Source organism: Dama dama, chromosome X, assembly GCF_033118175.1.
Source record: "Dama dama isolate Ldn47 chromosome X, ASM3311817v1, whole genome shotgun sequence".
Classification (NCBI taxonomy): Eukaryota; Metazoa; Chordata; class Mammalia; order Artiodactyla; family Cervidae; genus Dama; species Dama dama.
Window position 1 is genome coordinate 156,286,188 of NC_083714.1, and position 26,025 is coordinate 156,312,212.

At 42.6% G+C, this 26,025-nt stretch overlaps 1 protein-coding gene across 1 annotated transcript in view; it reads right to left on the bottom strand.

Moving 5' to 3' along the window:
* LOC133052968 (histone-lysine N-methyltransferase PRDM7-like) overlaps nucleotides 1–23,002 on the bottom strand; it is a 45,719-nt gene extending 22,717 nt beyond the window's left edge. The window contains 9 exon segments of the mRNA XM_061137728.1: nucleotides 103–364; nucleotides 1,436–1,488; nucleotides 2,557–2,849; nucleotides 7,394–7,495; nucleotides 8,312–8,468; nucleotides 17,802–17,851; nucleotides 22,010–22,117; nucleotides 22,403–22,519; nucleotides 22,927–23,002. Coding sequence (XP_060993711.1) covers nucleotides 103–364; nucleotides 1,436–1,488; nucleotides 2,557–2,849; nucleotides 7,394–7,495; nucleotides 8,312–8,468; nucleotides 17,802–17,851; nucleotides 22,010–22,117; nucleotides 22,403–22,519; nucleotides 22,927–23,002 — 1,218 coding nt within the window.
* Between the last annotated feature and the right edge of the window lie 3,023 nt (nucleotides 23,003–26,025).

Genomic DNA, 26,025 nt, shown 5'->3' on the forward strand with positions numbered 1-26,025 from the left:
CTAGCATTTTTAATATAATAATTTTTCCTAACAATTATATGACAAGAATCAAATTCTGAGGCATTTTAATTGCAACTCAACTGACTTTACACTGGATCATACTCTGCTTCGAAATCGGACCACGGAGGCTCCCAGGATGGGGTCGGTGCTGGAAGAGGGCTGACACTCACCTCTCCCGGTCGCGAGCTCACTCTTCCCCCTGCTGTTCCTCTTGATGCCAAGGTACTGACCATACTCATCCCCATACCAGACCAGCAGCTCACAGCCCGGCCTGACCACCTGGCAGGTTCGGTAGAAGATCTGCCCATGATACTGGAAGGCCACCAGGTTCTGCTCCTCATCGTCCCGGGCACAGTTCACATACCTGGGGTAGAGACCGGGAAAGGGAAAGAAACCTCAGGTGATGAGTGCCCTCCACTCTCCGACCATGCCCAGCTCCTTGCCTTCCGCCTCCGAGGCCGCCCCTCATGTGGACCTTCTGTTCACACCTTCGGGTAGGCCATGTGAATTCCCATGCTTTTCTCTCCTTACCTAATTAGCCATTTATCCAGAGCCCAGTTCCAGACTCATCTCCACCTGGACTGTCCTTGAGGCTGGTGACCTCCAGCTCCTCTAAACTTTGAATTAAGCTCTCTTTCATCCACAGGTCTTGGTGCTCCTTGGCTAACACACAGCCCTCAGCACTCATCCCAGCCTGCCTTCTCTCCCAAGACTATCTCCCATCTCCCCACGTGTATCCAGGGTTCTATTTGCTTGCCCACCCCCTCCCACGGAAACTTGGAGAGAGCTCTGATATAGCTTGAGACACAGAACAGTAATTGTTTGTTCACTGTCTGCCTGCCCTGATGAAAGGAGAGGCCCTCAGAGAATGGCCCTGCTCAGGGCCATGCTGCCCCCCATTCCTTCCCAGGCCTCAGGGCCCACTTCTTACTGGAACCAAGACTGAGGAGGTTGTTGCCAACATAGAGTCAAGGTCTCCTGTATTCGCTTATCCTGGCACTGTGTAGTTACTGAAAGATAGAAAAACTAAGGTTACTGTTCCTAAAATCAATTGACTAATGTCTGTCTGCAGTATGTTCCCCAAAAGGACATGGGTTGTGTGATCTGCTTCAGTAACGAAGTTCACTGTCTAAACTGAAACATAAAGTGCATGGTAAGTGTCCATTAAGTGAGTTAAAGTGTCCCTGGTGAATCTAGACTCCTAAAGTTGTTTTCAAGTCCACCAGTTTTGTTCAGCATATAGACTTGTATCTTGATGGCACATGCCATATTTTTATTTGCTTCTTTCTAGTGTCTTTTGAAATGAAACAGCATGCTATGGAGCGAAAAGAGGAAAGAAGATGTGAATGCTGTTGAGGGAGCCGGGTTGAGAAGGATAGGGGCGTGGGATGGAGGGAGTCTCAATGTCTACACACTGCAGACTAACTGCACTCACCTCATCCAGTTGGCCCAAGACGTGTCCGTTCCATCCACATATTCATAGCAGTTCTTGCTTTGGTGATCTGAGTGTCAGAGAAAGAGTTACAAGCTTTCCTCTTTCTTTTATTTTTTCTTGGTAGGAAGATATAGAAGAGCTATTTCCCTCTGTAGTCATTGATGCTTTTCAGCCTGCATGGATTCACCTGCCAGTCAGACCACACAGTAAGCCCCTTACTCATCATTCCAAGTCTGAGTCTCTTGGTTCATTGAAGGCAAGGGCTCCACAAGGGAGGAGTCACTTCTGTGTGTCTGTACTACTGTGTTCCCACCTCTCTTCAGACCTTTAGACAGAGGTCCTGAGTGTGTGTACACAATGGTCCCACCTCTCCTCTGACCTTTAGATAGAGGTCCTGAGTGTCTTTACACCGTGTTCCCACCTCTCCTCTGACCTTTAGATAGAGGTCCTAAGTGTCTGTACACTGTAGTCCCACCTCTCCTCTGACCTTTGGATAGAAGTCCTGTGTGTCTGTAGACTGTGTTCCCACCTCTCCTCTTATCTTTAGATAGAGGTCCTGAGTATCTGTACACTGTGGTCCCATCTCTCCTCTCATCTTTAGATAGAGGTCTTGAGTGTCTCTACACTGTGTTCCCACTTCTCCCCTGATCTTTAGATAGAGGTCCTCTGTCTCTCTACTCTGTGGTCCCACCTCTCCTCTGACCTTTAGATAGAGGTCCTGAGTGTCTGTACACTGTGGTCCCACCTCTCCTCTGATCTTTCGATAGAAGTTTTGAGTGTCTGTACACTGTGGTCCCATCTCTCCTCTCATCTTTCGATAGAGGTCCGGAGTGTCTGTACACTGTGTTCCCACTTCTCCCCAGATGATTAGACAGAGTTCCTCTGTCTCTTTACACTGTGGTCCCACCTCTCTTCTGGCCTTTGGATAGAGGTCCTGAGCGTCTGTACCCTGTGGTCCCACCTCTCCTCTGACCTTTAGATGGAAGTCTTCTGTTGACGCCCAGGGCACACAGTACCCAGGGCTGACTGTGTCATTGCTGACCATGTTATCACCATGTGCGTCCTCACATGTAGACATGAAGTACCCCCCACCACACACAAGCGGTTAGAGGTCAGAGGACAGGGAAACGGGTGCTTCTCACCTGCCAGGCATATCCAGTCTTGGCTGCCTCTTCATCGTCTGTGATCTGGCCCTCATAGGGGCCAAAGTGCAGGCCCAGTGGCAGATCTGATACCTCGTTCCACACTCCAAGCCCAGCATCAGGGATGCCCGACAGTTTGATGCTTAACCCAGGGGGCAGAGTGAGGGCTGAGTGGTTGACATGCCCCTTTTCCACTGCACAGTACTTTACAAAGGTTGGGGACCCATGGGCAGCACAGCTGTCGATGAAGAAGTTCTGACCCTCCTCACAATCTGGAGGTGAGAACAGGGATGAGAGGAAGTATAGTGAAGTTGCTGGTCGTAACGACCTCCTCGAAAGAACTGGGGCACTCATGGTGTTAGGGGAAGCACACTGTTTGAGATCACCCACCCTGTTCAGGCACCATAGTAACCATTTACATGAGTTGTTTTATGACAGGAGATCCTGATAAGGAATACGGAACTAATAAGCTACCACCAACCGGAAGAGTTCGGGAAAGATCAAAAGGAGACACCGCATGTCTGTCCACGTCCCAGAATCCCTCTCGCTATATCCACCTTGGCTGAGGGATGTGTCAGCCACCAGGAAAGACTCTGAATTAAAATGATTCGCCAAAGACCACCCGGAAACTAATCCATCACCATAAAACCTGAGACTGTGAGCCACGAGGCAGAACACTTCTCCTGGGTTCCCTTACCTCCTGCTCCCCGCCCAGGTGCTCTTTCCCAACAAAATCTCTTGCTTTGTCACAATGTGTCTCCTCAGACAATTCATTTCCGAGTGTTAGACAAGAGCCCAGTTTCGGACCCTGGAAGGGGTCCCCCTTCTTGCAACAAATGGCGACTCTGGTGGGACTCTTCTTCACTGAGACTGATATCCTGACCACTCGGGGTACTCAGGGCCAAGCTTGCCTGCCAATGGGCCAGACCCAGCGGCTGCAACTGGGACTTTTTTGTCCCTGGCCTTCTCCTGATGTGGACAACTGGCCAGAGTGCCCTGACCGGTAAGAAACAAGAGACTTTGTTGACCTCTCGCCTTCCGTCTCTCTTTCCTCTCCCTAGCCCTTCCTATCCTTCCCATTTTTCTAGTCCCCTGGTCCTGGACGCAGGAATCTGGTGGAAGGGCCTCAGCTTGAGCTGAGGATTGGAGACCTATCACCTCCTCTTGGCAGAGAACTCGAATTTTCTGGTCTGGTTTCTGGTAGGGCCGGGTTCCAGTCCTCCCTTTTCTGGAAGCCCAGGGAAAAGTCCCGTAACGCCTGGGTGTCTGTAAGTGGCAGGAGACGTCTGTAAGGCCACCCCTTTTGTCCCCCTTTGCCGCCTCCTCCTCCTTCTTCTTTCAACCTGGCTTCCTTTCCTCCTTTTGAAATCTTTGAAGACATCTGAAGTTTTGTGTCTCTATGGAAGGCTTTCTGAGAGATTGTATGTATTTAAGGGAGTGTCTGATGAGGACTGCCAGGTTTATATGTGTGTGCTTTAACTCTGTTCTGTGTTGTGATTTGTGATGGCCATTTTGCTTTGTCTGGCCACAATTTAGACCTGCTGCCATTTTGTTAGAACTTGATTTTCTTTCCCTGTGCCTTGAGACCAGGGCTCTCAGTAACACTTACATAGATCATCTCTAACTCCTGAGACTGAGAGAAAAAGGAAAAAAGCCTTTAAAAGTGTTATTTATTTCAACTTTTTTATAAACTAGTAAATTTTATATTGTACTATCTAATTCATGACCTAACTTAGAAAATGAAGCTAGATCTTGCACTGTGTCTGTCTAAATATGTTTTGGTATGTCTTTGTCTCTGGGTAATATTTTTTAGGTTAATTTGTAAATTAGCTCTATTTATTTGGCTTAAAAAAAGATAAGTGCTTACAAATCAAATAATTCTAAATTAAACAATAAATTCCAGGTTTAGGTGAACTGGGAAATATTCAGTAGTAAATACCTGATATTAATGTTTGTTTGTTGACCTATCTAATATAGACATGTCTTAGAGTAATTAACATCAAGTAGAATATTTTCATTGTACCTAGGTTTAATATAAGTTAAATATTATACCTGTTACAAGTTTGTCAACAAGGAAATTACCTCGAGTGAAAAAACTTCTAAAAAATGTAAATGAGGTATGAGTTTGTATATAAACTCTATTAAGAATAATTATTCTTTAAAAATATCTGTTTAAAATAATCTCCCCAGATTGGCATACCTTGAATTTCTAAGGGTTGTGCTAAACTAAGTATTGGAAGTCAATTAAATAATTAGATCATTTCCAAATGAAATAAGATTTTGAAACATTTACTACTAAACACTGATTTCCTTTTACAGAAAAACTAAAGAGATTTGGGACTATAAATGAATAATGTTTGATGCCATCCTAACATGTTTTAAAAAGCAAGGGTTTTAGAAATTATCACTGGTATTTATGCTCACCAATCTATAAAATGCTAATATAAAAGTTAGCTCTTGGTTGCTAATTGAAAGCAGGAAGTGTGCTTTCAGTAAAAAAGTATGAAAAAATACTAAAAAGAGTTAAGCATGATCAGGATTTTCTAAAATTGGATTACAATTAATTAGATAAATGGATTTTGTTAGGAATGACAGGGTCATAAGAAAACTGGTTAGAGCCTCTTAGGTCCAAGATGGCGGAGCTGACTCATGGTCAAGTTTATGAGCAAAAAGGGGCTCTGCCAATTAAAGATTGACACTTGCCATCTACATCTACAGAGATTAAATCATGGCCTGTGCCACTGCTGACTTTCAACAGCCCTGAAAGAAGTTCAGGGTGAAAATCAGGAATGAGGAACTCGGTGCTCTGAAAAAAACTGGCAGAACAGGCCTTCAGATAGTTAGATCTTTTCAAGAGATTTTATGAGTCCCAATTCTTGCATCTTCTCATACCTAGAAAAACACTGACGTCAGTAGTGGTGATATCTGCTTTGGCTATTGAGGAAAATTTTACGACTACAAATCAAAATAGAGTACTCAGCTATGGTTCAGACATCCTGGAAAATAACCAGGTGTTGCTATGGGTGTAATTTCAGATTAGACGTTATATTGCTAAACACTTGAGTTTTCTGAGTCGTGTCAGGCTTAGATGCCACCATTCTCAAAACAATGTCTGCTGGATGCTAATAACTTCTACCTTACTTTTTATAAAACTAGACTACTGGCCACCCGGCTAAAAGTCTCCCTGAAGTGCCAGGACTAGACTGGGTTTCAGGCCTATTTTTATTTTTATTTTTTTTTTATTTTTTTTCAGACCTATTTTTAAAGAGAAGAGATTTATTTTGTCTATTAAAATTCCAGTTATCCCTCCTGCAGCTACTACTAATTGGGTCTGTTACAACAAAATGGCAGAACAAAAGATTGAGATTTTAATCATACAAGGCTCAGATCTAGGACTTAGAACTCAGGAATACTTCCAATTCAGTGTCTCTTCTCCAAGCTGAGGCGGTCCTATGCCCCATTTTGACAAAAACTTATCACAGTCATAGTTGCCCTGTTCCCTAAATTAAAACTGAGCAGGACTCTGTGGGTGGTGACTCTGGAGTACAGATCTGCTGTATGTTCCCCATTTCTCATCTGTAAGATATAGGCTTCTTTCAGCTTCCTTGACCTTCCCTGAGTTCCAAAGAGTGGATTCAAACGATTGCAAATCAGGGAAGGGAGAGAATACTGAAACAGGAGAAACAATCATATGGTGGTGCAGCCTTGAGACAGGGTCCTGGTTCCTACTCAAAGAAATATGCATAACAATGTCTTTTGAATTCTTCTACAGACCTGGAGCCACCACCCAGGTGGAAGATGGTAACTTTAGACTAAACCCGATTCCTGGAGCACAGCTCTGTTCCTTCACCACCAGCCAAGCAAAAAAAAAAAAAAAAAAGTCACAAACCCTGCAGCCCTCACTCCAAATGTTGCCTCCTATTTCTGGGGACCAGTGATGACCATCCTGGAAGGTCTCCTGTTTGGCCCCTGTCTATTTCATCTCTGAGAGGCGCCAACAGTTTCAAACTAAATTGCTGTTATTACAAGAGTAAAAGCTGGTTTCAGATGTAGAACACCCCAACTTAGATCAGGTAGAGAGAGACTTCTGCTCTGCTAGGCAGGCCCATGCCCAGGCACAGCAGGAAAAATTTACAGAAGAAAGAGACCTCCGCCCCAATTCCCAAGAAGCATCTTGAGTATAAAGTCTCTCAGGGGGGAGTTGTTAGGGGAAGCACACTGATTGAAACCACCCACCCTGGTCAGGCACCATAGTAAACATTTGCATGAGTTGTTTTATGACAGGAGATCCTGATAAGGAATACGGAACTAATAAGCCATCACCAACCGGAAGAGTTCAGGAAAGATCAAAAGGAGACACCGCATGTATGTCCACTTCCCAGAATCCCTCTCGCTAGCATCCATCCTGGCTGAGAGATTCGTGCACCACCAGGAAAGACTCTGAATTAAAATGATTCGCCAAAGACCACCCGGAAACTAATCCCATCACCATAAAACTTGAGACTGTGGGCCACGAGGCAGAGCAGTTCTCCTGGGTTCTCTTACCTACTGCTCTCCACTTGGGTGCCCTTCCCAATAAAATTTCTTGCTTTGTCAGCATGTGTCTCCTTGGACAATTCAGTTCCGAGTGTTAGACAAGAGCCCAGTTTCGGGCCCTGGAAGGGGTCCCCCTTCTTGCAACAATGGCATTTGGCCTCGATCCTGCACCTCAAGTCATAGAGGAAGGGGATGACCGGGGGACCAGATGGTGAGGTGAGGTTAGTGGACCAAGGCCTCGTAGCCCCTTCTCCATGAGTGGGCCAGCAGGGTCACTCACAGAGCTAGTCGTCATCCTGGGGCTCGCTGACCTCTTGGTACACATGGCCCTTTCTTTCTCGTAGACTGTACCTCTTCACTCCAGTCTCCTTTCTTCTGAGTTCTAAGATGGAAAATAGAAGCTAAGCAAGGCTGGTGGGGTCTGGAGAATTAGTCTCTGTTTTATCAGAATGTGTGAGATCTCCTACCTGTCCATCTATACACTTTGTTAAAACTTTCTTTCATGTATTTTTCAAACTTTTACTTTTTTAATTTTATACTTTATTGTTCCATTATTTATTTCTTGGCTTGTGGGATGTTAGTCCCCCGATCAGGAATGGAACCCACACCTCCTGCAGTGGAAGCATGGAGTCTTAACCACTTCACCCCCAGGAAGTCCCTTCTCTATACTTTTTTTAATTTCCCTTTAACTACTGGTTCAGGAGACTGAGGCTCCAATGACCACAGGTGCCCAGTTCAGTGATAGCATTCTGCACTTCCCGTTAGGAGGTTTAACTTCCGAACCTTCTAACTTAGGAAATAGTTCACCAACACATCTACTCAGAAAATATATGTTAAGGGCACACGACACATAAGGCACTGAACAGAGGTCTGGGCATAAACACTGACAAAGCACGGTTCCCATTATCACAGCTGGATTTATTGAACTACTTTTAGGTGTCAGACTTTTGCATTTAATGTAAGGCTTTCAAGCACTGTATGAGTTATGTATCCTTATCCTCATTTTAAAGACAGCAATCAGGACCTCAGAAAATGTATAAGATTTTCCCAAGGCCCCAGTGCTAACTTCGTGTCTCAGACCAGTCCAGCTTAAACCCCACCTACCCAAAGTCCATGCCACACACCTAGGCCATACTTATTAGTTTTTCCTCAGGGATTAGAGGAACTAATTAGAGGAACTCCCCAAAGTTTTTCTTACCGACTTTTTCTCTGGGGTGCTGTCCAGGGGTCCTTGCTTTTCTGTGATGGGGCACTGGTTTCTGAGGCTGCTTGGAGCCACTTGTTTTCAGCAATTTTGCTGCTCCTGGCAATTCCATCAAACTAGATTCCTTACTTAATGGTGCCCTGGACATTCTCTTCCATGTGAGTAAAAGACAACATTCATTTCTTTAGTTCTTTAGGACTTTATGAAGTGTTTTCACATGCATGACTTTAGTTAATACTTTGACAATTCTTGGAAATACCTGATTTTTTTTTTTTTGGGGGGGTGGGTGGTCTGAACACTGGAGTGTAACAAAAGGACCTAGGTGGATAGTGAATCAAAACTAGAATTCAAGATGGTGGAGGAGTAGGACGGGGAGACCACTTTCTCTCCTACAAATTCATCAAAAGAATAACTGAACGCAGAGCAAACTTCGCAAAACAACTTCTGATCGCTAGTTGAGGTCATCAGGCGCCCAGAAAAGCAGCCCATTGTCTTCAAAAGGAGGTAGGACAAAAGATAAAAGATAAAAAGTGAGACAAAAGAGCTAAGGACAGAGGTCCGTCCCAGGAAGGGAGTCTTAGGCGGCATTGCTTGGGGTAGGGTCCGGGCCTGAGTGCCCTGAGGACAATCGGAGGGAGCTTCTGTGAGTTGCCAACTTGAACTGTGGGAGATCAAAAGAGAGAGAGTAAATTAACCGGCCCGAACACTCTGCCGGCCCTTCGCAGAACAAAGGGACCGAGAAAGTCCAGAGAAGAGCTCGCAGGCTGCGGACCGGCCCATCTCCGCCGTAGGCAGGAGGCAGGGGGGAGGGGAAGGTCACGGCGAGACACAGGGCGCAGGCACCTGAGTGGCGCGGGCGGGGACTGGGGCTGGGGACGCGGAGGGCAGAAGGCGCACGCACCCGACTGGCGCCAGAGGAAACTGAGATTGGGTCTGTGGAAGGGAGTGGGCGCGCCACACCTGGGGAGAGTGCGCCCACAAGCCCCTGGCTGCCTGGACTGCTCTGACGGGGAAGGCACAGAGAGCAGGCGCAGCTTTTCGTTCCGCGCTTTTGTGGAACACCCGAGGGCTGGAACCTCACGCAGCGCGGGGCGCGCTCCATATAGAACAGCCGGAAGCCTGAGCGGCGCAGACGGAGAGGGCAGCGTCGGCCCCTCCCGGCAGCGCCAGCCTTTCCCCGCGGCGCAAGCCCGTCACCACAGCGACAACCCCTCCCGGCAGTGCAAGCCCCTCCCCGCGGTGCAAGCCCCTCCCCGCAGCGCCAGCCCCTCCCCACAGAGGGACAGAACTAGCTACCTGAATAAGAGTCCACTTCTGCCCGCCTGTGTCAGGGCGGAAATGAGGCTCTGAAGAGACCTGCAAACAGAAGCCAAATAAACAAACGGAACCGCTTAAGAAGGGACTGGTGCAACAGATTAAAATCCCTCTAGAAAACACCGACTACACAGGAAGGGGCCTGTAGATATCAAAAAGCGTAAGCTGGAACGAGGAGCTATCGGAAACTGAGCCAAACCCACACTGACCGCAAGAGCTCCAAAGAAACTCTTAGATATAATTTTACTTTTTTCTCTTTTTTTCTTCTTTTTTTATTTTTTCTTTTTTATTTTTTCTCTTTTATTTTCCTTTAAAATCCCCTATTACTCCCCCATTACTCCTTAACTTTCATTTCCATAGATTTTTACGATTCTTTTAATTAGGGGAAAAAAATTTTTTTTTCTTTTTTTTCTTTTTCTTTTTTTTCTTCTTTCTTCTTTCTTTTCTTTCCTTTTTCTCTTCTATTTTCTATTTTTCTTTTTCTCTTATTTCTTTTAAAGTCCTCTAGTACTCCTCTACTGCTCCTTAATTTTCATTTTCAATACACTATAACCTTACAAAAAGAAAAAAAAAAAAAAAGAAGAGAAGCCCTATTTTTAAACCGAAGATTATTCTCTCCCAATCTTGACTCTCTGTTTTCTACCTCAGAACATCTCTATTTCCTCCTTTCCCCTTCTCTTCCCAATCCAATTCTGTGAATCTTTGTAGGTGACTGGGCTACGGAGAACACTCTGGGAACAGACAGCTGCGTAGATCTGTCTCTCTCCTCTTGAGTCCCCCTTTTTTCTCCTCCTGCTCATCTCTATCTCCCTCCTCCCTCTCCTCTTCTTCATGTAACTCTGTGAATCTCTCTGGGTGTCCCTAATGGGGGAGAATCTTTTCACCATTAACCTAGAAGTTTTCTTATCAGTGCTGTATAGTTGGAGAAGCCCTGAGACTACAGGAAGAATGAAACTGAAATCCAGAGGCAGGAGACTTAAGCCCAAAACCTGAGAACACCAGAAAACTCCTGACTATATGGAACTTTAAGTAATAAGTGACTGTCCAAAAGCCTCCATACCTACACAGAAACCAACCACCACCCAAGAGCCAATAAGTTTTAGAGCAAGACCTACCACGCAAGTTCTCCAGTAACGCAGGAACATAGCCCTGAACATCAACATACAGGCTGCCCAAGGTCACACCTAACACATAGACCCCTCTCAAAACTCATTACTGGGCACTCCATTGCTCTCCAAAGAGAAGAAATCAAGTTCCATGCACCAGAACACTGACTCAAGCTTCCCTAACCAGGAAACCTTGAGAAGCCAATAGTCTAACCCCACCCACTGGGTAAATCCTCCACAATAAAAAGGAACCACAGACCTCCAGAACACAGAAAGCCCACTCCAGACACAGCAATCTAAACAAGATGAAAAGGCAAAGAAATACCCAACAGGTAAAGGAACATGAAAAATGCACACCAAGTCAAACAACAGAGGAGGAGATAGGGAATCTACCTGAAAAAGAATCTAGAATAATGATAATAAAAATGATCCAAAATCTTGAAAACAAAATGGAGTTACAGATAAATAGCCTGGAAACAAAGATTGAAAAGATACAAGAAATGTTTAATAAAGACCTAGAAGAAATAAAAAAGGGTCAATTAAAAATGAATAATGCAATGAATGAGATCAAAAACACTTTGGAGGCAACCAAGAGTAGAATAACAGAGGCAGAAGATAGGATAAGTGAGGTAGAAGATAAAATGGTGGAAATAAATGAAGCAGAGAGGAAAAAAGAAAAAAGGATCAAAAGAAATGACGACAACCTCAGGGACCTCTGGGACAATGTGAAACGCCCCAACATTCAAATCATAGGAGTTCCAGAAGAAGAAGACAAAAAGAAAGGCCATGAGAAAATACTCGAGGAGATAATAGCTCAAAGCTTCCCTAAAATGGGGAAGGAAATAGCCACCCAAATCCAAGAAACCCAGAGAGTCCCAAACAGGATAAACCCAAGGCGAAACACCCCAAGACACATATTAATCAAATTAACAAAGATCAAACACAAAGAACAAATATTAAAAGCAGCAAGGGAAAAACAACAAATAACACACAAAGGGATTCCCATAAGGATAACAGCTGATCTATCAATAGAAACCCTCCAGGCCAGAAGGGAATGGCAGGACGTATTGAAAGTAATGAAAGAGAATAACCTACAACCTAGATTACTGTATCCAGCAAGGATCTCATTCAGATATGAAGGAGAATTCAAAAGCTTTATAGATAAGCAAAAGCTGAGAGAATTCAGCACCACCAAACCAGCTCTTCAACAAATGCTAAAGGATCTTCTCTAGACAGGAAATGTAGAAAGGCTGTATAAACGTGAACCCAAAACAACAAAGTAAATGGCAATGGGACCACACCTATCAATAATTACCCTAAATGTAAATGGGTTGAATGCCCCAACCAAAAGACAAAGATTGGCTGAATGGATACAAAAACAAGACCCCTATATATGCTGTCTACAAGAGACCCACCTCAAAACAAGAGACACATACAGACTAAAAGTGAAGGGCTGGAAAAAAATATTTCATGCAAACGGAGACCAAAATAAAGCAGGAGTTGCAATACTCATATCAGATAAAATAGACTTTCAAATAAAGGATGTGAAAAGAGACAAAGAAGGACACTACATAATGATCAAAGGATCAATTCAAGAAGAAGATATAACAATTATAAATATATATGCTCCCAACATAGGAGCACCGCAATATGTAGGGCAAACACTAACGAGTATGAAAGAGGAAATTAATAGTAACACAATAATAGTGGGAGACTTTAGTACCCCACTCACAACTATGGATAGATCAACTAAACAGAAAATTAACAAGGAAACACAAACCTTAAATGACACAATGGACCAGCTAGACCTAATTGATATCTATAGGACATTTCACCCCAAAACAATCAACTTCACCTTTTTCTCAAGTGGACATGGAACCTTCTCCAGAATAGATCACATCCTGGGCCATAAATCTGGTATTGAAAAATTTAAAAAAATTGAAATCATTCCAGTCATCTTTTCTGACCACAGTGCAGTAAGATTAGATCTCAATTACAGGAAAAAAATTGTTAAAAATTCAAACATATGGAGGCTAAATAACACACTTCTGAATAACCAACAAATCATAGAAGAAATCAAAAAAGAAATCAAAATATGTATAGAAATGAATGAAAATGAAAACACAACAACCCAAAACCTAGGGGCCCTGTAAAAGCAGTAATAGGGGAAGGTTCATAGCATTACAGGCTTACATCAAGAAACAAGAAAAAAACCAAATAAATAACCTAACTCTACACCTAAAGCAATTAGAGAAGGAAGAAATGAAGAACCCCAGGGTTAGCAGAAGGAAAGAAATCTTAAAAATCAGGGCAGAGATAAATGCAAAAGAAACTAAAGAGACCATAGCAAAAATCAACAAAGCTAAAAGCTGGTTTTTTGAAAAAATAAACAAAATTGACAAACCATTAGCAAGACTCATTAAGAAACAAAGAGAGAAGAATCAAATTAACAAAATTAGAAATGAAAATGGAGAGATCACAACAGACAACAGTGAAATACAAAGGATCATAAGAGACTACTCCCAGCAACACTATGCCAATAAAATGGACAACTTGGATGAAATGGACAAATTCTTAGAAAAGTATAACTTTCCAAAACTGAACTAGAAAGAATAGAAGATCTTAACAGACCCATCAGAAGCAAGGAAATCGAAACTGTCATCAAAAATCTTCCAGCAAACAAAAGCCCAGGACCAGATGGCTTCACAGCTGAATTCTAACAGAAATTTAGAGAAGAGCTAACACCTATCTTACTCAAACTCTTCCAGAAAATTGCAGATGAAGGTAAGCTTCCAAACTCATTCTATGAGGCCACCATCACCCTAATTCCAAAACCAGACAAAGATGCCACAAAAAAAGAAAACTACAGGCCAATATCACTGATGAACATAGATGCAAAAATCCTTAACAAAATTCTAGCAAACAGAATCCAACAACATATTAAAAAAAAAATCATACACCATGACCAAGTGGACTTTATCCCAGGAATGCAAGGATTCTTTAATATCCACAAATCAATCAATGTAATACACCATATTAACAAATTAAAAGATAAAAACCATATGATTATCTCAATAGATGCAGAGAAAGCCTTTGACAAAATTCAACACTCATTTATGATTAAAACTCTCCAAAAAGCAGGAATAGAAGGAACATACCTCAACATAATAAAAGCTATATATGACAAACCCACAGCAAGCATCACCCTCAATGGTGAAAAATTGAAAGCATTTCCCCTGAAATCAGGAACAAGACAAGGGTGCCCACTCTCACCACTACTATTCAACATAGTGTTGGAAGTTTTGGCCACAGCAATCAGAGCAGAAAAAGAAGTAAAAGGAATCCAGATAGGAAAAGAAGAAGTGAAACTCTCACTGTTTGCAGATGACATGATCATCTATATAGAAAACCCTAAAGACTCTACCAGAAAATTACTAGAGCTAATCAATGAATATAGTAAAGTTGCAGGATATAAAATTAACACACAGAAATCCCTTGCATTCCTATATACTAACAATGAAAAAACAGAAAGAGAAATTAAGGAAACAATACCATTCACCATTACAACAAAAAGAATAAAATACTTAGGAGTATATCTACCTAAAGAAACAAAGGACCTATACATAGAAAACTATAAAACACTGATGAAAGAAAGCAAAGAGGACACAAACAGATGGAGAAACATACCGTGTTCATGGATTGGAAGAATCAATATTGTCAAAATGGCTATTCTACCCAAAGCAGTCTATAGATTCAATGCAATCCCTATCAAGCTACCAACGGTATTTTTCACAGAACTAGACCAAAGAATTTCACAATTTGTATGGAAATACAAAAAACCTCGAATAGCCAAAGTAATCTTGAGAAAGAAGAATGGAACTGGAGGAATCAACCTGCCTGACTTCAGACTCTACTACAAAGCCACAGTCATCAAGACAGTATGGTACTGGCACAAAGACAGAAATATAGATCAATGGAACAGAATAGAAAGCCCAGAGATAAATCCACAAACCTATGGACACCTTATCTTTGACAAAGGAGGCAAGGATATACAATGGAAAAAAGACAACCTCTTTAACAAGTGGTGCTGGGAAAACTGGTCAACCACTTGTAAAAGAATGAAACTAGAACACTTTCTAACAGCATACACAAAAATAAACTCAAAATGGATTAAAGATCTAAATGTAAGACCAGAAACTATAAAACTCCTAGAGGAGAACATAGGCAAAACACTCTCTGACATAAATCACAGCAAGATCCTCTATGATCCACCTCCCAGAATATTGGAAATAAAAGCAAAACTAAACAAATGGGACCTAATGAAACTTAAAAGCTTTTGCACAACAAAGGAAACTATAAGCAAGGTGAAAAGACAGCCCTCAGATTGGGAGAAAATAATAGCAAATGAAACAACAGACAAAGGATTAATCTCAAAAATATACAAGCAACTCCTGCAGCTCAATTCCAGAAAAATAAATGACCCAATCAAAAAATGGGCCAAAGAACTAAACAGACATTTCTCCAAAGAAGACATACAGATGGCTAACAAACACATGAAAAAATGCTCAACATCACTCATTGTTAGAGAAATGCAAATCAAAACCACAATGAGGTACCATTACACGCCAGTCAGGATGGCTGCTATCCAAAAGTCTACAAGCAATAAATGCTGGAGAGGGTGTGGAAAAAAGGGAACCCTCTTACACTGTTGGTGGGAATGCAAACTAGTACAGCCGTTATGGAAAACAGTGTGGAGACTTCTTAAAAAACTGGAAATAGAACTGCCATATGACCCAGCAATCCCACTTCTGGGCATACACACTGAGGAAACCAGATCTGAAAGAGACACATGCACCCCAATGTTCATTGCAGCACTGTTTATAATAGCCAGGACATGGAAGCAACCTAGATGCCCATCAGCAGATGAATGGATAAGGAAGCTGTGGTACATATACACCATGGAATATTACTCAGCCATTAAAAAGAATTCATTTGAACCAGTCCTAATGAGATAGATGAAACTGGAGCCCATTATACAGAGTGAAGTAAGCCAGAAAGATAAAGAACATTACAGCATACTAACACATATATATGGAATTTAGAAAGATGGTAACCATAACCCTATATGCAAAACAGAAAAAGAGACACAGAAATACAAAACATACTTTTGAACTCTGTGGGAGAATGTGAGGGTGGGATATTTCAAAAGAACAGCTAGTATACTATCTATGGTGAAACAGATCATCAGCCCAGGTGGGATGCATGAGACAAGTGCTCGGGCCTGGTGCACTAGGAAGACCCAGAGGAATCGGGTGGAGAGGGAGGTGGGAGGGGGGATCGGGATGGGGAATACGTGTAAATCTATGGCTGATTCATATCAATGTATGACAAAACCCACTGAAATGTTGTGAAGTAATTAGCCTCCAACTAATAAAAAAAAAAATAAATAAATAAAAATAAAAATAAATAAAAATTAGAAAATAATTATAAAAGAAAACTAGAATTCATATCTTAAGGTTCTTCCCCTGCAACTTTCTGCATAAAAATGAGAGCAAGGCAGAGAGAATAGCTGGAGGCCAGGGAAAGAAGAAGGTAAGGGCTCGTAGAGAGATGCGGGGGGTTTCTATTAATCACTGGTCCTTTGATGGGCGAGGAAGTATGGAAAATTACAGAGGGGACAAAACACATCTGGAAAAAAAGGTGACAACACAGTAAGATTAAGAAGAGAAAAGACGATCCGCAGAAACGCATTTAGACAATAAAGGAAAAGAAATGAAAGTTGCAGGTTGTCATGTCCTAGAGACAATATTTGGAATTAAAGTAGCTGGTCTCATCAGTTCTCCTTGAACAAGGCTGTATGACTCGCTGGTTCTCCTCAGTTTCCTGATCCATTAATTGGTATACAGGCTAATTCTTAATATTATAGTGGACATGAAATTTAATAACCTTCACCAAATTGTTGTGTGAGGTATTTAATACAGTTAGAACATGAGCGAACATCCCTGGTATCAATTTATACCCTAAACTGCATCTATATTTGAAGTCTACCTCACAGATACTATATTCAGCATCCTTTGACCTTTCTACTCTTAGACGAATGCTTAAATGTGGAGTCAGTACATTCACAAAACATTCAGGCGGCCCTCAGGGGCTTTGAGCTGGGCCTGGACTTCTGAGAATGAATGAGTGTGGGCTAGCCTCCCAAAGCTCACAACACAGGGGCAGGCTAAACAAATGATTCCAAACAGGAGAGTTGCCTATTAGAGCTCAGAGGAGGAGCTGTTCCTCCCTCCTGCAAGAATGAGCATTTGAAATGATGCCCAGATGATGCGTTTCTACTCAAAAGTGGGTAATCTATGTGAAGTCCTTCTGTTATTTTCTTATTTGTTGCTTTTCACTCATATACCTGAGGCTTCTCAGGGTTGTGAGTTGCTTCTTCTAATTGGAGTGGGAGGCCCTGAGGTAGGGATCCTGTCTCCTTCTTCATCTTACACTGTTAACTCTACTAACTGCCCAGCATGTCCTTAAGCTTCCCTTAGTCAGATGTCTTAGTATATCCCTCCCTAGCACAGCACAAAAAAACTGAGATTGAAAACATCTCTCAGATGAATGATATAAAGATATATGAATCAGCTTCATAGAACTATGGAAGTTTTAATCAGTTTGTAAGCGGTTTAGAGAACATGCATTGGTTTAGATTGCACTACCAGTGATACTGTGATCTCAGGCATATAATCAAACGTTTTTTACCTCATTTTTTGAATCTATAATGGTGATAGCTATACCTATTTATAGGTACTGTAGGATTGATTTAAGGTTTAAGTAAGTTTATTCACATATAATGCTTAAAGTCTGAAACATTATGAAAATAATGTAACAACAGAACCGCCTACTACTGCTTTTGTTCTTACTAACTGTAAAGGTGGTGATGATATCAGACAGTGTGCTAAAGATCCAGGGCAGGAAGGCAGCCGTCTCCTGGATCTCTGTGTTTCCTCCTATTCTCACCTGTGACTGGATCAATGAGGAGGATATTTTGGCAACAGGATTTGGGAAATACTCACCTTCTGGTATTTACTGTGCTCCACTCTGAAGGCCATCGAGGAAGGTTTACCTAAAAAATGATGAGAAGCAGTGTTTTGGTTGGGAAATGTTTCCAAACTCTGGGTATTCTAACTAAGGATACATAATTCTAAGCCAGAGAGTGACAAAGACAATGATTACCAAAGAAGGAATGGAAGATGATTTCTGTATCATCAACTTCTGTGCTTCCACTGGGAGCATTACATAATTTTCTTAAAATTAAAAAAAAAAAAAAAAAAAAAAAAAAGAAACTTCATCTGTGCCTCATCTGATGTTCCGTAGAGTATCTAATAAATTTACTAGTCGTTCATGACAATAGTACTCAACAATGTAGAAATAGGAGGAAGTGACTGCAATATAATAAATGTCATATATTGAAAATCTAGCTCTAGCATCATAGTCATCAGTGAAAAAGATCAAGAAAAAAAGGCAAGGATGCCCGTTATCAACGTTTCTGTTCACCATAATATTAGAAGTCCTAGCCAGGGTTTTAGGTTAGAAATGGAAACAAAAGGCTTCCATTAGGAAAGAAAGAAGTAAAATTATGTCTACTCACAGGGGCATGGTTTTATGTGCAGAAAAATCTTTAAATCCACACACACAAAAATCCTGTACAGAAAGTTGCATGGTACAAAATCAACATTCAAATATCTTTCCATGCATGAAGAATGACCATTCCGAAAAGAAAAATAAGAAAACAATCCTATTTATTTTTTATTTTTTTAAAGCTACAGTCAAGAGCTAAATTTAAAAAAAAATTATTTTTATTTATTTGTTTGTGCCAGGTCTTAGTTGCGGCATGTGGGGTCTAGTTCCCTGACTAGGGACTGAACTCAGGTTCTCTGCACTGGGAGTGTGGAATCTTAGACACTGGACAAAGAATCTTGTTTGTAATAGCATTGAGAAAAATGAAGTAATTAGGAATAAACTTAAGGAGATGAAAGACTTACATGTTGAAAACTACAAAGTATTGCAGAAAGGAATCTGACATAAATAAATACATAGGTGTCTCGTGTTTATGGATTTGGAGGCTTAATATTATGAAGCTGTTCATACTACCCAAAGCAATTTAAAGATTCAAAGAATTCCTAATAAAATCCGAATGGAAATTTTTTCAGATATAGAAAATCCATCCAACAGTTAACACGGAATCTCAGAGCACCCCAAATAGGCAAAGAATCTTAGAAAGAACAGCAAAGCTGGAGGCCTCTGATTTCAGAACATAGTACAAAGGTACAGGAACCAAAAGAGTGTAGATATGGCAAAAAAAATGTGTGCTTAGTCACTCAGTCTTCTTGACTTTTTGTGACCTTTTGCACTGTAGCCCACCAGGCTCCTCTGTCCAGGGGATTTCTCAGGCAAGAATACTGGATAGGGTTGGAATTTCCTTCTCCAGGGGCTCGTCTTAACCCATGGATTGAACCCGCATATCCTGTGTCTCCCGCACTGCAGGCAGATTCTTCACCTGCTGAGCCACTGAGGAAGCTGGCTGGCATAAAGACAGATATGACAATCAATGGCACAGAATAGACAGCCAGAAATAAACTCTTGGATACATGGTCTAGTGATCTTCATCTAGGGTGTCAAGATAATGGGGAAAGTTTAATCCCTGTAATGAATGGTGCTGGGCAAACAAAATAACCATAAGCAAAATAATGAACATCTTACATCTTGAAGAAAAATCAATTCAGAATGGATTGAAGACCTAAATGCAAGACTTGATAAGACTCTCAGAAGAAAACAAGGGTAAAGCTTCATGACATTGAATCAGCAGTGATTTCTTAGATATGGTACCAGGTGCACAATTATTAGTAACAAAGTACAAATAGACAAATGAGATTAATCTTAAAATCTCTGTGCAGCAAAAGGACACTGAACAGTGTTGAAAATTCCACCTCCAGGATGGTAGAACATATTTGTAAAATATGCATCTGATAAGGGGTTAATAAGCATATACCAGTGTGAAGGTTACCGATAAGCCAGGAAGAGAAACTGACTGACCATGTTGGCACCTTGATATCAAATTTCCATGTTCCAGCATTGTAAGAAAACAAATTTCTCTGGTTTAAGGAATGCAGTCTGTTTTGTTATGGCAGTCTGAGCTTACTAACCGTGAGAGAAGGAATTGAATAGACCTTCCTCCAGAGAAAATACACAAATGGCCAACAAACATATGAAAAGATGCTCAATATTACTAATCAATAGAGAAATACAAACTGAAACCTTCTGTGATGGGCAATATGTATAAGAAGACAATAGCAAGTTTGGTAAGGATATGGATAAATTGGAACCCTTATACACTACAGTTGGCAATGTAAAATGTTGCAAGCTTTCTAGAAAACAGTATGGAGTTTCGACAGAAAATTAGAACTGCTGTATGATCTAGCAATCTCACTCAAGAGTGTGTTTCCATAAAGAATTGAAAGCAAGATATTGACTAAATAGTGGACACATGTATGGTCACTGCTGCATTATTCCCAATGGGCACGATGTGTAAGCAATCTAAATGTTCATTTCTGGATAAAAGATAAAGATTATATATTAGATATATGTTATAGCTATTACATTCACATGCACACAACGGAATGTTTTGAGGCCTTAGAAAAGAATTCTGTCATATGCTCCGTCTTGGATGAGCCTTGATGATATTATACTAAGTGAAATGAACCAATCAAAAAAGACAAATATTGCCCGATTCCACGTCTAGGAGGTATCTAAATTAATCAAATCCATGGAAACAGAAAATATAACCGTGGTTGCCAAGGGCTGTGAGGAGGAAGGATTGGAGAATTGTCACTCAGTGGGTTAGGGCTTCAGTCACGCAAGATGTAACATTTCTACAGATTTGTTATACAGCAATGTGGATATATCCCCGGTGGCTCAGCGGTAAAAAATCCACCTGCAATGCAGGAGATGCAACAGATGCAAGCCCAATCCCTGGGTTGGGAAGATCACCTGGAGGAGGAGATGGCAACCCACTCCAGGATTCTTGCCTAGAGAATCCCAGGGAGAGAGAGGCCGGGTGGGCTACAGTCTATGGGTACGCAGAGTCAGACATGACTGAGCAATTAACACTATGGCCACTAACACTAACGTGCACATAGTTAGCAACAGTGTGCCATACACTCAGAAATTGTTAAAAAGGTAAATAAAGACGTGCAGGTGTATGGTGAACCGAGGCGTATGTATTCCCTGTAAAGAATCTCTCCTTATGTCAACACCTTTGCAGACAACCAAATGTTTGGTTTTCATGTCCATTTCCCTAGTTTTAATAGCCTCAGGGAACAGAGGGACTTCCCTGGTGCACAGTGGATGAGAATCTGCCTGCCAATGAAGAGGACACAGGTTTGATGGCTGGTCCAGGAAGATTCCACTTTCTGCGGGGCAACTAAGCCTGTGTGTCACAAACTACAGAGCCTGTATATGCTCTGCAATGAGAAGACACTTACTGCAACCAGAGAAACCCATGAACAGCAGCAAAGACCCAGTGCAGCCAAAACTAAATAAATAATTTTTAAAAATCTCGGAGAACAGAAATCCACAGATGGAGAATCATAGAACTATCTAAATTGTTTTCTCCAGTCTAGGCAGATTAACTCTTCTAAACTCTTTGAGCAGCTGAACAGGAAGTGAGTGCTCACTTCTATTTTACAATAAGTGTACTTCATTTTATTTACCTGATGCCATCTCTGGTCAGTGAAATGTGGGAAAGATCATGGAGAATAAACAGGTCTCTCCAATTCTTTCCCAGAATCAAAATATAGAATTAGTTTAACCTTAGGGTAAGAAGATCATGGGTTTTGTTTTATATACTTACATAAATAATGTATCTTAATATAATATGTTAATTATTTCCTTTTCGAAGAGATTTCATCCAATAACCAATGAGATTAGTATTAAATCTGTTTGGTGAATTTATTTCTAAGGTTTCTTTAACTGCCTTTCACTAAGAATGTTTAGCAAAAATAATTCTTTTTTAAAAAGAATCATACATTTTAACCATAAAACTTTTGAGAATTACAAGGGAAAACTTATACATTCATCTTCATTCAGGCTTATGTAAATATTTGGCCACAACCACTTCAAAATGCTGAAAATTTTGTGTCCCTTGCTAATGGCTGAGATGAAGTTGAAAACTAAGCCCAGGCTGGTTTCAGGAAGACACCTCCACATCCTCCTGGCCTCTCACCTTGCTGCCTTGGTGTCCATTCTTCATCAGAATCTTCAGTGTCATCTACCTGAGGTTTGATGACCTGCCTGCGGTGATGCATGAAATCTGGTCGAGTGACTCTGAAACCTGGAAAGAAGCAAAATATTTGTCATAAGAAGGAGAAACAAACCACAGAAGCCATGGGAAGTGTCACAAAGTCAGGGAATCAGTGGGATGGGCTGGGGGAATCTAGAATAATGCAAGAGGGTCAACCTCCCGCTGGTACAGAACTGTAAACATTTCCTCCAGTTTAGTCTCCACACAAAAGGGACCTGTGAGCAGATGAAGCCACCTAAGAGCCGGCCAAGTGAACACTGAGGGTGAGGACCTGTTTCATGTTTCCCAGGCTCAGGCACCCAACACTCCTGGTACCTATAGCAATCAGCGCTTCGTAGTTTCTTCTCACATTCCTATATCGGATTTTTTCCCATTCTCCCATCTCTTTCCATTCTTCCTTGGAGAAGTATACGGAGATATCTTTGAAAGCATCTTTGTCCTAAGGAACATAATAGATTTCATCAGTGATTTACTAATCTAAGTCAGACCTTAGAGCTGAGGCTTCTCCTCCACCTTTTGTGCAGGGAGTAGCCTGAAGCTACTGGATGGTCTGAGTGAGACAGGGATGAAGACTTTCCTTCCCGACTGTGTCCTGCTTACCTGAACAAACACTGAGCATTTTCCTAACTCTCCCTGGACACAGAGCAGTTGATGAAGCTAGTGTCCTGTTTTGTCCCACTCCACCCCCACCATCTCAGACAGGACCAGACATTCCCATCCTGTGTATAGTCACAGGGAAGTTCACTCAGCTGCCCAGGCAAGCAGTCTGTGGTGCTTCAGGTACCAGCACCGTGTCCTTCCCATAGAGCTGGCTTAGAGCCCAGGTTTGCCGCCTCCACCTCTCACCATGGGCTTCCACTCTGTTCTCCCGGCATCTCCCTCAGTGCTCTCCTCTGGAGACCTGTTCGGCCTCATGGCCATTGGAGTGATCAAGACCAAGATGCCTGTGGAAGTAGAAGGTGCTGAGAGAGTCCAGACTAGTGTCCAGAGCCTGGTCTGTCTTCCTTGGGTGGAGTGTCCAGGGCAGGAAGGTGAGGGGAAAGTCAGGGTGAGGGTACTGGTGGGATGGACAGATATTGACTAGATATGACAGATCAGCCTATTGTGAACTAGATTTGGTTTCTTTGGTTCCCCTACAATTCAGGCCTTCTGAGGGAAGGCACTGGGAGGGAAGTGTCTGTGGGTGACGGAGGGATTCTTGAGGAGACCCGGAAATACCTAACCGCTGGACTGGGGTCAGGCTGAAATCAGGGCTCTTTTCCAGTGCAGCAGAGGGAATGTTTCTCCAATAAGGATTTTGAGGATCTCCACTCAGAAAAATCTGGGCATAACGTAGGTTCTACGTCTAAGGGAGAAGTCACTCGGCTTGAGGAGATCTGGGTCCCAAGGGCTGAAGTAACTCGGGTCCTCAGACAGAGGGGACTGGGGATCTTCTGGCTGATGTAGAATGCGCAGTTTGAGAAACCTTGGGATCTGTGAGGCTGAGGAATCGGGGGTTTCTTATTAAGGGACTTTAAGTCTCTAACAGGCAGGACAGTTAGGGTCTTGAGGAGGAAGTTTCAAGAGCTCTCAGGCGGAGGGATTCCGGGTCTGTGAGGTTGAGGAAATTTGGTATCTCTGCAGGTGGTATTTTTAGGGTGCCTCAGGCTGAGGGGAACTGGGGTTAATCTAGGTGTTTGAGGGTCGCAGCACTAAGGGCTTTGGTGGGTGAAGGGACTTGTAATCCCTAAGCTGACGAGACGCAAGCCCACTTCAGAATAGGACTCAGGCTACTCAAAGTTGACAGGATTTCGGACCTCCCACCCTGGAATTTGAAGCCATTAGGCTAAGGGTTTATGAGGGCTGCACAGGGCGCTTTCCTGTCAGCCTCCCAGCTGTCCTGCCGTGCTGTCCACCCTGTCCCCAGGAGAGCTAGAGGTTAAGCCAAGTCCAGTCCTTCCGCGCTGAGGTAAAGTGAAGGGCCAGCAGCCTGCCTGTACCCTGTCAGGCACAAGCGACCAATCGGTGATGTGACTGAGGCAGTCTGGCCAATAGGCGCCCGGAGGTGTGGGGAGCGGGATGGAGGCCCCGCCCCTCCGCTCGGGGATTGGCTGCTCTGTGGGCGTGTCTGTCAAGCCTCCAGTGCGCAGGCGCAGTTTGGCTGGTTTCTTTGTTTTCATGCCTGGCCTCGTAGGCCTGGATCCTCAAGTGGGCGGGTGGTCCTCAGGCTGAATGTTTCTTTCCAGTGCCCTCAACTCGTATATCGTCTCCACCAGACTGTAACCGTGCTCCCGGAGTTTATCCTAGGCCCACCTGTACCCTACCTTATCAAATCCAGTTTTGTCAAGAACTCTTTGTGGTGAGTACTGCATTATTCAAGGGAAACGGTGTAATTAACTGCATTCTGAGGAGACACAAGATAAACACCGTGTGGTCAAAGATTTAAACACAACGCATGGAATAAGGATGTTAGAAAACACTTGGAGGATTTTTAACCTGAAAGTAGAAGTGGCAGTGATGAGCCATCTGTATATTTAATGTGGGTATGGAAAGCCTTCAGAAATGAGGTATAAATAAAACCTCAAAGCCTTGCAAGTGTTTTCTGTAAGCCGAGGCATCAATCTGGAGGACTGTGGATCCACTGAGCTGAGTTTGCCTGCCACCTACTGGCTTCACAAGGTAAAATGGGGACACTGTTTCTGGCCCTTAGGTAGCTTTGCTCACAGAAAATTAATGTGATTTCCATGTATTGGAAGCAAAGCGACTGACTGTAGAATTAGTGTCAAGTGGTGGTTGGGAGTCTGGATGGAGAAATGTTACCAGAAAAGCGAGTTTACCTCTTGGTGGGTGTAGAGCCAGAAGGTGCAACCCAGCCAAAGCTCATGGGAAGGAAAAGTGTATTACTTGCAGAACTATGGAGAACACCATGGAGCTTTCCAGAGCAGTGTCTCTGTAAACCACAAAGTTGGGTAAGCTTTAATCTATGAGTACAGGCATGTTCTGGCTTCTGTGGTGACTCAGATGGTCAACAATCTCTGCATAGCAGAAGACCCGGGTTCAACCCATAAGTGTGGAAGATCCCAAGAGGAGGGTGGGGCAGTCCACTCCAGAATTCTTGCCTGGAGAATCCCATGGAGAGAGGAGGCTGATGGTCCATGGGGTTGCAAAGAGTCAGACATGAATGAGTGACTAACACTTTAACTTACAGGCATCTTCATTAAAAGTCTTGGGCTGTGGGAGACTCCAAGCTTCAGTCGATTGAAGTCTTGAGAGTCAGAACCAGTCATCATCAGCATCCCTTACATTCCAGCTGGTCTGGTATACATATAGATATCTATTCTTGATATAGATATAGATATCTATTCTTCTTCATATTCTTTCCCCTTATCAGTTCAATTCAGTCACTCAGTCGTGTCCAACTCTTTGCAGCCCCATGGACTGTAGCACGCCAGGCCTACCTGTCTATTGGTAACTCCCGGAGTTTACCGAAACTCATGTCCATTGAGTCGGTGATGCCATCCAACCATCTCATCCTCTCTTGTCCCTTTCTTGTCCTGCCCTCAATCTTTCTCAGCATCAGGATACTTTGAAATGAGTAAGCACTTCACGTCAGGTGGCCAAAACATTGGAGTTTCATCTTCAACATCAGTGTTTCCAATGAACACTCAGGTCTGATCTCGTTTAGAATGGACTGGTTGGATCCCCTTGCAGTCCAAGGGACTCTCGAGTCTTCTCCAACACCACAGTTCGAAAGCATGCATTCTTCAGCAGTCAGCTTTCTTTATAGTCCAACTCTCCCATCCATACATGACCACTGGAAAAACCGTAGCCTAGACTAGACATACCTTTGTTAGCAAAGTAACGTCTCTGCTTTTTAATATACTGTCTAGGTTGGTAATAACTTTTCTTCCAAGGAGTAAGTGTCTTTTAATTTCATGGCTGCAGTCACCATCTGCAGT